Here is a 15479-nt window from a genome sequence, read left to right as displayed (position 1 = left end):
CCGGGCGCCGGCGAGAAACAATGGGCAGAGTTTCTTTCACCCTATGCCCCTGTTACCTAGCAGTAAAATAGGTACCTGGGAGTTAGTCAGCTGTCACGGGCTGCTTCCTGGGGGTGGAGGCCTGGTCGAGAACCGGGCCGCGGGGACACTAAAAGCCCCGAAATCAATTCAAGATAACCTCAAGATCTCAAGATAACCTCCCATTCCAGTCGCAGTAACGCATCTTTCCGGTTCCTACGCCCAGTAATTGTCTCTTTTTCCGGTAGCACCTTACTAACGTCGTCTCTCCCAGGACCCACAATAACTCCTCCTCTCCCAGGACCCTAATAACTCCCCTCGAAAAGCACTCGAAGGGTCGCACCTGAGCCCGATGTGTTCCGTAGATTTACTAACAAAACTAGAGACAAACGTCACTACGGAGGTCTCAAGAAAAAACAAAGTCAATCCTAATTATTCCACAGTACTTGTACGCCTATCTGATGTCAGTCACAACTTTAATCACTTTGGTCACAACTTTGGAGGCTTAGAGAGAGAGAGAGAGAGAGAGAGAGGAGAGAGAGAGAGAGAGAGAGAGAGAGAGAGAGAGAGAGAGAGAGAGAGAGAGAGAGAGAGAGAGAGAGAGAGAGAGAGAGAGAGAGAGAGAGAGAGAGAGAGAGAGAGAGAGAGAGAGAGAGAGAGAGAGAGAGACCATCTATGTTGCTATCTCAAATCTAATTCAGATAATTTTTGATCCAGATCTTTAACATCTTGTTGTTGCGAACATCACTAGTGCAGGAAGGGCATCGAATCAGCGTCATGGGTCACCCTAGACACGCACCTTTGATATTTTAAAATTTTACCCGGGGTTCACCCAAATCCACTAAGAGTGTACATTCTAATTATATGTATTTGAAGGGAGCGTTTTGAGGAGAACTCCATTAGATGCACCAGAGTGTAAGCAGATTATTTGTAAAAAAATGGATTAGCTACAACTACGGTAGCTAATCCCACTTGCATGCAAGTCGGCGTTCAATTCCCGACCGTTCAAGTCGTTGGACAGCATTTCATTTTACCCCGTCCCATCCCAAATCCATATCCTGACCCCTTCCAAGTGGTATATAGTCATATTGGCTTGGTGCTTCTACTAATAGTTTCCCTCCCTACCAGTTCGGTGCTTTAAAATTACTTATGGATTCGGGTGGATCCCTTGTTAAATAACATTATACCATATCCTGGTGGAATGTGTTAAGGTGCGTGTCTGGGGTGACCCATGATGCCCATCCCACTCAAGAGGTTTAACTCAACAATAGGATGATGTTGATTTTTCTCATAGATATACCACTCTATTGTGATTTCCTAGTGAATCTTGTTATTACGGATTATTCATCTGTTACGGATTGTTATGGATGCTTTAACGAATTATTCTTCAATGAGTTTGTCAAACATGATAAATGTAATCCAGAGAGTTTAGATTTATGCCAGGACTCGGTACACAACAATATTTTGTTAAATACTTGCTCAAATACAAATTCAATTACTGAAACAAAAATCAGGGGGCCAGATTCACGAAGCAGTTACTCAAGTACTTACGAACTCGTACATCTTTTCTCAATCTTTGGCGGCTTTGTTTACATTTATTAAACAGTTTACAAGCATGAAAACTTCCCAATCAACTGTTCTTATTGTTATAAATAGCCTCCTGATGCTTCGGAGCTCATTAACTGTCTAATAATTGTAAACAAAATCGCCAAAGATTGAAAAAAGATGTACAGATTCGTAAGTACTTGCGTAACTGCTTCGTAAATCGGGCCCCAGGTTATTCGTCTAATCGAACAGTAAGTGTACTGTTTAATTGAAGTTCCCGAAGCATAAATATTTTGAAACTGGAAGTTCACGAAGTGGCGTTCTCAGCCATATGTTGGGAACTAAATAAACTTATTAAAGATATCCCCATATGTGTGTATATCACGAAAATAAACACGTGATTAAAAATGTGACAATGTCAGACCACGGAGGAAAAATGAAATAGGAATTTCCTTAAATACTTTCGTATATTAATACATCTTCACTCCTTCTGAAGATGTATTAATATACGAAAGTACTTAAGGAAATTCCTGTTTCATTTTTCCTCCGTGGTCCGACATTGTCACATCCCCATATGTATCACTGATAATAATGGTTTCCAGGCCGCCAACGGTCCTACTTGATGCCTTTTGCTACGTGGGTCTTCAAGTTTGAACTTATTGTCTCCCTCTCTCCCGGTTCATTCCCCTTGTAGAGCCTCTTGTCTTCCGGTTACTACCACAGTAGCGCCCCCTCCCTCCCGGTTACTATCACAGTAGCGCCCCTTCCCTCCCGGTTACTACCACAGTAGCGCCCCCTCCCTCCAGGTTACTATCACAGTAGCGCCCCCTCCCTCCCGGTTACTATCACAGTAGCGCCCCCTCCCTCCCGGTTACTATCACAGTAGCGCCCCCTCCCTCCCGGTTACTATCACAGTAGCGCCCCCTCCCTCCCGGTTACTACCACAGTAGCGCCCCCTCCCTCCCGGTCACTACCACAGTAGCGCCCCCTCCCTCCCGGTTACTACCACAGTAGCGCCCCCTCCCTCCCGGTTACTATCACAGTAGCGCCCCCTCCCTCCCGGTCACTACCACAGTAGCGCCCCCTCCTTCCCGGTCACTACCACAGTAGCGCCCCCTCCCTCCCAGTCACTACCACAGTAACACTCTTCTGACGGTGTAATCCACAGGTGTCCCGGTGTGTTGATATCGGCAAGTACGCGCTGATTGGGTCGACTCATCGTCGCTGTGTCGACGGTGTTTGGAACGGCGAGAAGCCTGCGTGTTTTGGCCTCAACCAAGAGAACGACTACTCCCGTACGTCTCTGTCTACCTGTCTAATCACGTGGATGTACTCACCTAGATGTGCTTACAGGATCCAGTGGGGCTCCTAGCCCCTCCTTCCGAACGTTCTTAGATTAATGCAATGACTCATTTTTCACGTTTATATCATATTTGCATATCAAAATTTGCATCGAATTAGTTTCAACGACTTCATCGTCAAACCTGTTCCAGGTATTGATAGCTTTAATATTGAAAACGTTCTTTCTAACGTGTCTGTGACTCACTTGCATTTCTAGTTTCCATCTATGACCCCTCGTTCTGCTCTTCCTAGCTTAGAAAAATGCTGCTTTGTCTGCGTTGTCAATTTTCCTTAGAATCTTATGTTATCTTACCCGCCTAACACTTCTTTCCACCGGTGTGGTAAGGTCCAGTTCCCTCAGTGTTTCCTCATAGCTCAATCCCTTCAGCTCAGGAACGAGTTTCTTTGCATGTCTTTGTACGTTTACTAGCTTCTCCTTGTCCTTTTCCAGGTAAGGGTTCCATGCTGAGGATGCATATTCAAGAGTGGGTCTCACCTTCGCTGTTTATAGGGCCCGGAAAGCTCTTTTCCAAGTTTCTGAGAGATACACAGACGTTGGCCAGTATGCCATATGCAGCTGTTGTTGTTTTGCTGATGTGGGCTTCAGTCATCAGATTTTGGGGTTAAGTTTACTCCCAGGTCTTTCTCCCTTTCTGATTGAAGAATCCGTCTTCCCTTCATCCTACACTGCTGAACTGCTCTTCGAACTCCTGTTCCAATCCTCATAACTTTGCATTTGGCTAGGTTAACATCTAGCTGCCTTTTTCAGACCACTTCTTTACTGTGTCCAAATCCCTATACCATACATCGCTATTTATCTCTGTTCTGAGTCTTCTCATTAATTTTGCATTTCTACAAACATTGATATGAAGTAGCCAAGTTCCTTTGTCAGGACATATATTAGAAACAGGATGGGGGCCTAGAACCGACCTTTGGGGTATCCACTTGTAACTTCTCTCTACTCTGATGCCTCTGCTCTTACTATAACCCTTTGCTTCCTTCCTGAGAGATACTCTTTGACCCCCCTCAGGACGCTTGCCGATGCAACAGCCTGTCTCTTTAAATTTGAGTAGGAGTCTTTCTTGCAGCAGAATCCTATCAAATGCTTTCTGACAATCGGGGATTATATAGTCCCCTCATCCTTCTCTCGTATTTGATTTGACATCTTTTAGTAGAACTCCATCAAGTTTATCGAGCAGGATTTTCTTTTACTAAAACCGTTTCCATTTTCCCACTAATTTTATGTTTAAAGAAAATTTTGAAAATCTCTGTGGATCATCTGTTTCTCAAGCTTCTGCCGATGTTCTCTTGGTTTGTCTCAACATTTTTGTCTAACATTGATCTCAGTCAACATTCTCTCCTCAAGTTCAGTCCAGTTCTTTAAGTGTGTCTTGAACCCAACTTTTTAAGTGCGTTTCCAACCCAGTTCCTTAAGTGTGTCTCCAGCCCAGCTCTTTGAGTGCATTCTCACCACAGCTCCTCTCCTAATATTTCATAATCCAGCTTCTCTTCAAGTATATTGTCAATTCTACTCCTCTTCAAGTATATTGTCAACTCTGCTCTTCTTCAACTGTGTCCAAATCCATCTCAAGAGTCTTTTCGTCCCAGCTCTTCCAGAAATGCAGACTAGTTCAATTTACAATTTCACCTCAAGTACATGCGACATCCAATTCCTTTTCAAGTGCACTCGAAACCGGTCTTCTGCCGCAGTGGACAAGCCGCCCACAATACTCTTCCGTAACGAGCATGGGCCCATGGCGCAGAGCAACGATGGCAAGCTGGTGGTGTACCCTGGCACTGTCCTGCACCTTGAGTGCCTCTTCATGCGGCGACACGGCACTCCCAAGTGGAACGTCTCCCTTGCCAGCTCGTGAGTACCTACACTTCACAGTAACACTTCACAGTAACACTTAACTCCAAGTGGTGCTCACGGCTCGTCACGAGGCATTTACAGCCCTATTCTGAATCTGACCATTCTACTGACCCTGGACTTGAAGCCTCCTTGGCTATCCTACTGACCCTGGACTTGAAGCCTCCTTGGCTATCCTACTGACCATGGACTTGAAGCCTCCTTGGCTATCCTGCTGACCCTAGACTTGAAGCCTCCTTGGCCATTCTACTGACCCTATACTTGAAGCCTCCTTGGCCATCCTAATGACCCTGGACTTGAAGCCTCCTTGACCATCCTACTGATCCTGGACTTGAAGCCTCCTTGGCCATCCTACTGACCCTGGACTTGAAGCCTCCTTGGTCATCCTACTGACCCTGGACTTGAAGCCTCCTTGGCCATCCTACTGACCCTGGACTTGAAGCCTCCTTGGCCATCCTACTGACCCTGGACTTGAAGCCTCCTTGGCCATCCTACTGACCCTGGACTTGAAGCCTCCTTGGCCATCCTACTGATCCTGGACTTGAAGCCTCCTTGGCCATCCTACTGACCCTGGACTTGAAGCCTCCTTAGCCATCCTACTGACCCTGGTCTTGCACTCAAGAAGTCACAATGTTGATTGGCCCTCCAGAACACAGCCGGAGGCCCTCACCATCAATATTATTTGATGGTGAGAAAATTCACCTTACTCTCTAACACAATAACCTTTCCTCACTAACACAATCCTTCATTCTCCCTATCCTATTAATTCACCCTTTCCAACAATACACTTCTATTCCATACACTCATCTGCACTGACACTTCTCTTATCCACACACTCCAGTGTACGGACACACACACACACACACACACACACACACACACACACACACACACACACACACACACACACACACACGAACACACACACGAACACACACACACACACACACACGAACACACACACGAACACACACACGAACACACACACGAACACACACACACACACACACACACACACACACACACACACACACACACACACACACACACACACACACACACACACACAGACACACACACACACACACACTTTCAGTGTGTGCAAAGGGTCAAAGTGTACAAAGGGTCCCAGAACTGACCCCTAAACCATACACACTCCCCTCTCTTGGTGCCTCTCTTTCCACATACTCCATACTGATGGCTCACCTTCACCTCACACTCTCCGTTATATGGCTATCGTCACTTTTTACTCATACACTCATTCTCATACTTAAACTTGTCTCACACACACTCATACTTCAATAGTAATACCCCCTTTTTACTTAGATACTGTTCCATACCAAGACATTTTTTCCTCCTCTATTCATCAATGAATATACTATTCATTATTCATACTGGCATACATCACTTCTCCATTCCGACGCCATCCTAATTCACACGTTCCTCCATACTAACACCCTCCTCAGTCATCCTGATACCCCTCTCATCCATAATAATGATCATACTAACAACCCTGTCACCCAACAACCTCTTGCATACTGACACATCTCCTACGTGACCCTTCATACTGATATATATCTCACCTTTACACTCTATACTAGTCACCCAATTTTCACATACACACTTCCTCATACTGATATCAAATTCACCCACACACTTCCCCTTATTGACATCCAATTCACAGACACACTGCCCCTTATTGACATCCAATTCACCCACCCACACACTTCCCAATACTGCCACCCTATGTGCCATTTACCACCATAATAACCTAATTAACGCCTCACTAGAGTTCACGATAGCCACAGTAACTACCATAACCTGTTAACTTTATCCCTTAGCAGGCTATGATAATATCCTGCCTTACTATATATATATATGATTATTACTTTATTAATATCGATCCTGTTTTATAAAAACCTCTTGATGTGATAATTTCTTGCCCCCCCCCCCCCATTCCCTTTTTTAAGTAATTATTTGTTTCAACTTCATTTCCACCATTGATGACTGCCGCTTGTTTCACACAGGCTCCTGCCGGGAAAGAAGAGACGAAGGAAGGGAAGCAAGAAAGGTGGAAAGGGAGGAGGAAAGCCGAAAGCCGTCGGAGGACTAGTGTAAGTGGAAGGGTATTGGGCAGGTGTCAAGAGTTTGGGTTATTGGGCAGGTGTCAAGAGTTTAGGGTATTGGGCAGGTGTTAAGAGTTTGGGTTATTGGGCAGGTGTCAAGAGTTTGGGTTATTGGGCAGGTGTCAAGAGTTTGGGTATTGGGCAGGTGTCTAGAGTTTGGGTTATTGGGCAGGTGTCAAGAGTTTAGGGTATTGGGCAGGTGTCATGAGTTTGGGTATTGGGCAGGTGTCAAGAGTTTGGGTATTGGGCAGGTGTCAAGAGTTTGGGTTATTGGGCAGGTGTCAAGAGTTTGGGTATTGGGCAGGTGTCAAGAGTTTAGGTTATTGGGCAGGTGTTATGAGTTTGGGTTATTGGGCAGGTGTCAAGAGTTTAGGGTATTGGGCAGGTGTCAAGAGTTTGGGTATTGGGCAGGTGTCAAGAGTTTAGGTTATTGGGCAGGTGTTATGAGTTTGGGTTATTGGGCAGGTGTCATGAGTTTGGGTATTGGGCAGGTGTCAAGAGTTTGGGTATTGGGCAGGTGTCAAGAGTTTGGGTTATTGGGCAGGTGTCAAGAGTTTGGGTATTGGGCAGGTGTCAAGAGTTTAGGGTATTGGGCAGGTGTCAAGAGTTTAGGGTATTGGGCAGGTGTCAAGAGTTTGGGTTATTGGGCAGGTGTCAAGAGTTTAGGGTATTGGGCAGGTGTCAAGAGTTTGGGTATTGGGCAGGTGTCATGAGTTTAGGGTATTGGGCAGGTGTCAAGAGTTTGGGTTATTGGGCAGGTGTCAAGAGTTTGGGTATTGGGCAGGTGTCAAGAGTTTGGGTTATTGGGCAGGTGTCAAGAGTTTGGGTATTGGGCAGGTGTCAAGAGTTTGGGTTATTGGGCAGGTGTCAAGAGTTTGGGTTATTGGGCAGGTGTCAAGAGTTTGGGTATTGGGCAGGTGTCAAGAGTTTGGGTTATTGGGCAGGTGTCAAGAGTTTGGGTATTGGGCAGGTGTCAAGAGTTTGGGTATTGGGCAGGTGTCAAGAGTTTGGGTTATTGGGCAGGTGTCAAGAGTTTGGGTATTGGGCAGGTGTCAAGAGTTTGGGTTATTGGGCAGGTGTCAAGAGTTTGGGTATTGGGCAGGTGTCAAGAGTTTGGGTATTGGGCAGGTGTCAAAAGGGAGCTGGTCGTGTGTCCTCGGGTTAGGGACGGTGCACTCATCTAATATTATTCACCTAATTGTTCTTGCGGGGGTTGAGCTTCGGCTCTTTGGTCCCCCCTCTCAACTGTCAATCAACTGGTGTACAGGTTCCTGAGCCTATTGGGCTCTATCATATCTACATTTGAAACTGTGTATGGCGTCAACCTCCACCACCTCACTTTCTAAGGCATTCTAATTGTTAACTATGACACTGAGAAAGTTCTTTCTAATATCTTTATGACTCATTTGGGTGTTCATTTTCCACTTGTGTCCCCTTTTGCGTGTGAAACCTGTATTAATAATGTGTTTTTATATACCTTATCAGTTCCTCTGGGAATCATGTATGGGTGATCATGTGTACCCAAACCTTCTATCTTCTAGCGATGTGACGATTAGTTCTCGTAGTCTTTCCTCGGATACCATACATATAAGTTAATTAATTAAGGACATTGGCCTGTAGTTCAGTGCTTCTTGTCTGTCACCCTTTTTGTATATTGGTACTACATTAGCTGTCTTCCATATTTCTGGTAGGTCTCCCATCTCTAGTGACCTACTATACACTATGGAGAGTGGCAAACAAAGTGCTTCTGTGCAGTCTTTTAGTACCCATGATGATACTCCGTTCGGTCCAGTAGCGTAGTGGCGGCAGGAAAAGCTGTCCCTGGGAAAATGACTTAGGATATGAGTATGAAAATTAATGAAAATATTTGTGTTAATTTTAATCATTATTACGTTTCGTTTCATATCTGTTGTGGCGAAATTCCTTAATAATAAGCCGGATTCTTGTAGGATATTTTCAAAGATGAAACCTCTGCACCCGTTTTCTAATTTAGTCCCACCAATCACTATTTCATTATTTGTATAAATTAATACTATTAATTTATTGTGTCGAAGGATATAATGAATAAATTATACTATATATATATATATATATATATATATATATATATATATATATATATATATATATATATATATATATATATATATATATATATGCATATATATGCTAAGCAGAGTTAGGAAATAGGCATATTTAGGCTAGATCATCTTGCTAGATCAAAGCAAAATATATTGTTTGACAAAATCAGTGGTTAAGAAAATTAGGTTTGTCAGATTACTGTTGATTAATGCGACATTTATGTCGGTAGAGACACAGATATTAAGTCATACAAGAGCTCCCTCATGGCACACATTAACCGATTGTTCTTTCTCTTCTACCCGCGTCTCTTCGTTCTACCCATTTCTCTTCCCTATTCTAAACCCTCCTCTGTACGTACTTTCCGTCTGTACCATGCACGCCACCTACCTCCCCAATTCTTCCTACGTTTTCCAACATCTCCCTTCCTTCCCCCCTTCAATCCCTCTCCCATGGTATGTACCTTCCCTTTCCACAACCACTATTCCTCCTCCAACACCCTCTATCTCTCTTTATATGTTGCTTCCCCTACCTTCAACTGCTTGTTACTCCTCTCCCTCTCGTTTTTCTGCACGCACTATATTCCGGTCTTTTTCCGCTTTGTACCTCTCTTGTTCCGTCTCTTCTCTCTCTCTTCCCTCTGCCTCTGACCACATCAGGCCGTACCCGAACGGGTGGGCGAACGCTCCGGGTCGCAACATGCAGCTGGAGTACAGACTCTCCATCTTCAAGGCCCAGGAGAAGGACTCGGGAGCCTACGCCTGTGTGACGCCCTTCGGTCACAAACACATTGTCAAGGTCGAGATCAAAGGTGAGTTAGTCTCCCTTGGGGCCTTGCTGGCAGGTGTGTGACGACAGGTAATATGCCAGGTGTGGCGACAAATAGGTGTCCGGGTGTAATCACTCATTAGATTCCAAATGGGATATATATATATATATATATATATATATATATATATATATATATATATATATATATATATATATATATATATTGTTTTAGATGAACCCGAGATGAATATTTACTTAATTTAGTCTACAATGCAATATTTTTTTATTCTAAACATTCAAGTTAGAAATCTAAATTCAAGTTAGATTTGTTTTCATTTGCCTTTACAGACCTTAATTAATGCCTCTTTGTAGGAGGAAGTCTGGTTAAGTTCTTACTGTGCCAGACCACTTGGATAGTGAGGTCCAGGAACCTCACTATCATCATCTTCACTTAGGCGAATCTTTATAATAGTCGTTCATCTCAACTCATGCAATGATCTATTCACGCATTCATCTTCAGCCATCCACTCACTCATCTAGAGACATTATCTCACTCACACACCCAACCAATTGTTTTTGTCCTCAACAACGACTGACTCAACCAGTACACACCTGACAACTATGTTTTCATCTGTCTCCCTGAATATTTACTCATCCATCCTCCCTCTCCAAAATAGACTCGAATCATAATTCTCCACTCAATTGAAAAATTCACTAATTCATCTAACAATGAAATTGGAATCCTCTCATCCATCTCATCTTTAAACTGATATCCACTCACCCACCCATACCAGAACTAAGAATCCACTCACCCGCCTGCTGTTCGTGCAAGAGCATCCACGCATCCACCACCTCTCCAAAAATGAACCCACTCTCTCCTCCAACAGCCATCCACTGTCCGGACATCGCCACTCTGAACAAGTCGGACGAACTCACCTCACTTCGATACGAACCTCCGGAGGAGACGCGAATGAGCACCGTAGTGACTTTCACGTGTACTCCGGGGTCGTCGTTAGTGGGGGCGCACCAGATTACCTGTCTGCCCTCAGGGAACTGGTCGGCGCCCATACCCCGGTGTGAGAGTAAGTCTAGGGGAGGGAGAGGGAGAGAGAGAGCTGGGGGTGTGTGAGTGAGGGGGATAGGGAGAGGTGGGTGGTGAAAGAAATATATGTTTGAAGGATGAGGTGATGGAGAACTGTGTGGATGAGTGGCGAGGAAGTGGGGGAGTTCTGTCTGTCTGTCTATCTGCCTGTCTGTCTGTCTGTCTGTCTGTCTGTCTGTCTGTCTGTCTGTCTGTCTGTCTGTCTGTCTGTCTGTCTGTCTGTCTGTCTCTCTCTCTCTCTCTCTCTCTCTCTCTCTCTCTCTCTCTCTCTCTCTCTCTCTCTCTCTCTCTTCCCTAATTCTCCAATCTTGTCCTCTAAGTTCCAATCCTTTCCTCCCACCACATCAGTTATAATAACAACCTCACTGGATGTGGTTGAAGTTGTAGTGGAAATTGTGGTTGAAGATGGGGTTGTTTTTAAGGTGGTGGTTGTGATGATGGTGGGCTCTCTGATTGTGGTGGTTGTCTATCACAAAAGTGGTTGTGGATGGGTAGAACTGTGTTAAAGACGCTATGTGTTTACGCTGTGGTAAAGATTCTATAATTCTTCAATCACGATATAGTGTGGTGATGGTGTGGGGAGTGGGGGGGGGGGAGGGAACTGGATTTGTGACAGTTGTGTGTAAACAAATTGTGGTTGTAGTGGTTGTTGTGGTTGAAGCGTTTCTGTATTTTAGATACTAAAATACTTCCTTTATATATATATATATATATATATATATATATATATATATATATATATATATATATATATATATATATATATATATATATACCATATTCATCATTATTATAATGTTATATATTTTTAAATGTATTACAATTGCTGACATAATATATTTAAATGGCTTTTAATAAATTTTCTTGGAATTGTTTAATGTTTTAAGAATAGATAAAATAAAGGCAGTAATATTTAACTGATTGTGATTGATGATTGGCAATTATCTTTCAGCTTTAGTTTGCATAATTTTTATGTGGAAATAATTTGCCATCTTTATTACTTCAACATTTTTTAATAATATGTATTATCATTCATATTAATATTATTATTTTTACTATTATTGCTGCTACAGTATTGCTTATGATCATAATACTCTTAAAAATCTTCACTTAATATAATTTAATTAAACAAATTTTTAAAATAAGCTTGATGAGTCTCAGCTTCATGGTATGCCAATCTGTCTACCTTTATGTCTGTCTGTCTGTCTGCCTACCCTGTATGTCTGTCTGTCTACCTGTATGTCTGTCTGTCTACCTGTATGTCTGTCTATCTACCATGTATGTCTTTCAGCATGAGATGTAGAGAACTCCACAATGACGCCTCTCTTGACAAAGTGAATGTATTCTCGCTTGCAATTCTTCTTCTAACAATGCATCTTAATGAATTCTGCAACTACTGCAAAATTAAGTAGTTCCTCTTGCTCAGTTTCTTCTCCGTTTGTCGCACAACATAAATAAACATGTGCTCTGCTTGTTTTATAAATATATATATATATATATATATATATATATATATATATATATATATATATATATATATATATATATATATATATATATATATATAACTGAAAACTCACACCCCAGAAGTGGATTATATACCATTCACCATTCAGGCTTGTTCGCATATATATATATATATATATATATATATATATATATATATATATATATATATATATATATATATATATATTCCTTCCCTTCTTCCCTTCCATCTCCAGCTGTCCCGTCCCGCCTTCCCTTACATCGCCACTACATGTTGTCTTCTAAGTTAGGGATCAAGTTTACAACTTAAGATTGCTTCCTAAAATCAAGATGTTATAAAGTTGTTCAAGTAGACCAAGATGTAATTACAGTGATATATGAGATTGACAGAACATGTAGTTGCCTGAAATTTAGTGTGTTGGGTGCAGTGTATGTAGTGAAAGGAACAGTTTATGCAGTGTAAGGATCGGTTCATGGCGTGGAATTAACAGTGCATGGTATGTAAGTAGCACTGTATACATTGTACGGTTAAGTGTATGGTGTGTAAGGAACAGTTTATGCAGTATAAGGGAACATTACTAAAGTGTAATTAAGAATGTGTGTAATGTAAGAGAGAAGTGTATAGTGTAGAGTTCAGTGTATGCTGTACAATGCACAATGTATGATGTTTATTGATTTGTCTATGCACTGTAAGAAACAGTGAGGGGGGGGGCAGTGTAAGTATCTGTGAATGCAGTGTAAGGAACAGTGTAGTCAGTGTAAGTGAGTGTACACAGTACAAGTCACAGTGTACACAATGAGCATTTCAGTGTATGCAGTGTAGTAAACAGTGTATGGTGCAGTGAATGTACTGCAAGGCACAGTGTAGATGGCATATTGCAAAGTGTAGGGAGTTTGGTACAGATTGTATGCAATTGAAGGATTCAGTGTGTGGAGTGTAATGTACAGTGTACTTAGGGTATTGAGAATACAGTCTAGTGTATAGTGAATGCAAACTAGGGTGATGGGTTTATAAATGTTTCAAATAAATTTTAACAAAGTCACGAATGTTGCAAAAAATGCAAGAAAGGTTGCAGAAAAAAACAGTATTTCAATACAATGTAATCAAGTTAAAAATTTAAAATATATTAAATTACTTGGCCTCAAGAGTAAATGCCAAAATAAACACAAAATGAGTAATTAGTTAATATGACAAAATACATTTAATAATGAAACATCAAATCAAGTTAATAATAACGAACACTTAAGTCAAATTTTGTACTGTCACTCATGGCAGTGATAACTGGTATTCTTGTGTCCTCAATCCTGGCCTCTACACCTGTTGTTCTGACACTTTGCTTACCCCACACTTTATGGCACGACGGTCCTTGCTCAGCGCCTGATACTGTGTCAACCTTTGCTCCTCACTACTGGCTGCTTTGGCACCTCTGACCTGCTTCATCATTGGGCATAATGGCACCTCTGACCTTCACCATTGGGCATAATGGCACCTCTGACCTGCTTCACCATTGGGCATAATGGCACCTCTGACCTGCTTCACCATTGGGCATAATGGCACTTCTGCTCTACTCCCTTACTTGACCCCGGGGCTCAACACAGCACGTTGATGTTCGTGACCTCACTCTGACACTGTACATGTGGGCAGAAGACCCCCCAGAGATCGTTCCGTTGGGTAGTCTCCACAGCAGTGCCACAAGACGCGGCTGATGGCACCTGCTGTGCACCACGAAATATATTGCCTGATGTGAACTATATCAGCTCAATGGGGGGGGGGGGGGTGTCATGAGTGAGTGAAACGTGTGCATGACTGGATCGCCTGCGTCAGGGTACTTGTGTCGTGGGGCTTGAGCTTGGTAATTATCTTCCCTCCTCTTTCTCACAGCCTCCTAAAGAAGTGTCACCCTGTCCCTAAGCCCCCCATTGACACGTACAACCAACCCGCCTCCCCCTTAAAACCCCAATAACACTTGGCCCCGCCAAACTCCCATAGTCGCGTATTACCCCCTCTTGCTAACCCCCCCCCCCTTCACCCCCACCCCCCCACAGCGTGTGTTTGTGTCTAACCCTCTAATCAAAGCATCTTTCTATCTCTCCCCGTTTGATGTTCTCTCATGCATCGTAGCATAAAATCTCAATAATCAACATCTATAAAAAACAAAGACCTTAAATCATAATACACTTTGCAGTAACTGTTTTATGAGAGAAAAAACCAAATCATTACCAAACAGCTTAAGACAACAAGCTGACTATCTATCCACCACCCGTCCCATTTCCCCCTCTTCCCGGCTGCATACCCATGTACTGCCACTAGACATAGAGTGCCCGGACCCGGTCCTGAGATCGAGTAGATCTGCCGCTCGAGTGACGGTTATCCGCCGCGGTGTTGGGGGCCGAGCTGTGTATACCTGCCCGCGGGGACACACCTTGCGGGGCGCTGATCAAGCAGTCTGCCAGGAGAGTGGAGAGTGGTCGTCGCCGCCTCCCACCTGCAAGGGTATGACCGTTCAGTGCCAAGGCCTCGTCAGTGAAGGGGAAGGCATAATCCACCCATTTTTGGTGGAGAGGGGGGAAGGGGGGGGGGGCGCAAGCGCCGGGCCGTGCTCACCTTGACGGCTTCTCATGTCATTGATTCTTGCTTGTGTCTCTCATTGATTCTTGCTTGTGTGTATATATCACTGTTATTTACTTATCTCATAGGTGTTTTCTGCTGTCTTGTCTCTTCGCTTCCTGCTGTTTGTCTTCAGATGCTTTCGGCTTCCCTCTCCATCCATGTAATCTGCTTGCCTCTCCATCATCAATGTAATCTGCTTGCCTCTCCATCAATGTTCTCTGCTTGCCTCTCCATCCATGTAATCTGCTTGCCTCTCCATCAATGTTCTCTGCTTGCCTCTCCATCCATGTAATCTGCTTGCCTCTCCATCAATGTTCTCTGCTTGCCTCCCCATCAATGTAATCTGCTTGCCTCTCCATCAATGTAATCTGCTTGCCTCTCCATCAATGTACTTGCTTGCCTCTCCATCTGTGTGCTCTGCTTGCCTCTCCATCAATGTAATCTGCTTGCCTCTCCATCAATGTACTTGCTTGCCTCTCCATCTGTGTGCTCTGCTTGCCTCTCCATCAATGTACTCTGCTTGCCTCT

The 15479-nt window shown here is 43.4% G+C and overlaps 1 protein-coding gene across 1 annotated transcript in view; it reads left to right on the top strand.

Annotated features, from left to right (window-relative positions):
- LOC123754441 (Hig-anchoring scaffold protein) overlaps positions 1–15479 on the top strand; it is a gene marked incomplete in the record, with an annotated part of 296891 nt that overhangs the window by 265813 nt on the left and 15599 nt on the right. Inside the window, 5 exon segments of the mRNA XM_069326544.1 lie at positions 2732–2858; positions 4615–4774; positions 6802–6888; positions 9639–9790; positions 10638–10832. Coding sequence (XP_069182645.1) covers positions 2732–2858; positions 4615–4774; positions 6802–6888; positions 9639–9790; positions 10638–10832 — 721 coding nt within the window.

This window comes from Procambarus clarkii, chromosome 18, assembly GCF_040958095.1.
Source record: "Procambarus clarkii isolate CNS0578487 chromosome 18, FALCON_Pclarkii_2.0, whole genome shotgun sequence".
Classification (NCBI taxonomy): Eukaryota; Metazoa; Arthropoda; class Malacostraca; order Decapoda; family Cambaridae; genus Procambarus; species Procambarus clarkii.
Note: the sequence above shows the minus strand (reverse complement) of the source record. Positions and strands in the feature narration are given on the sequence as shown.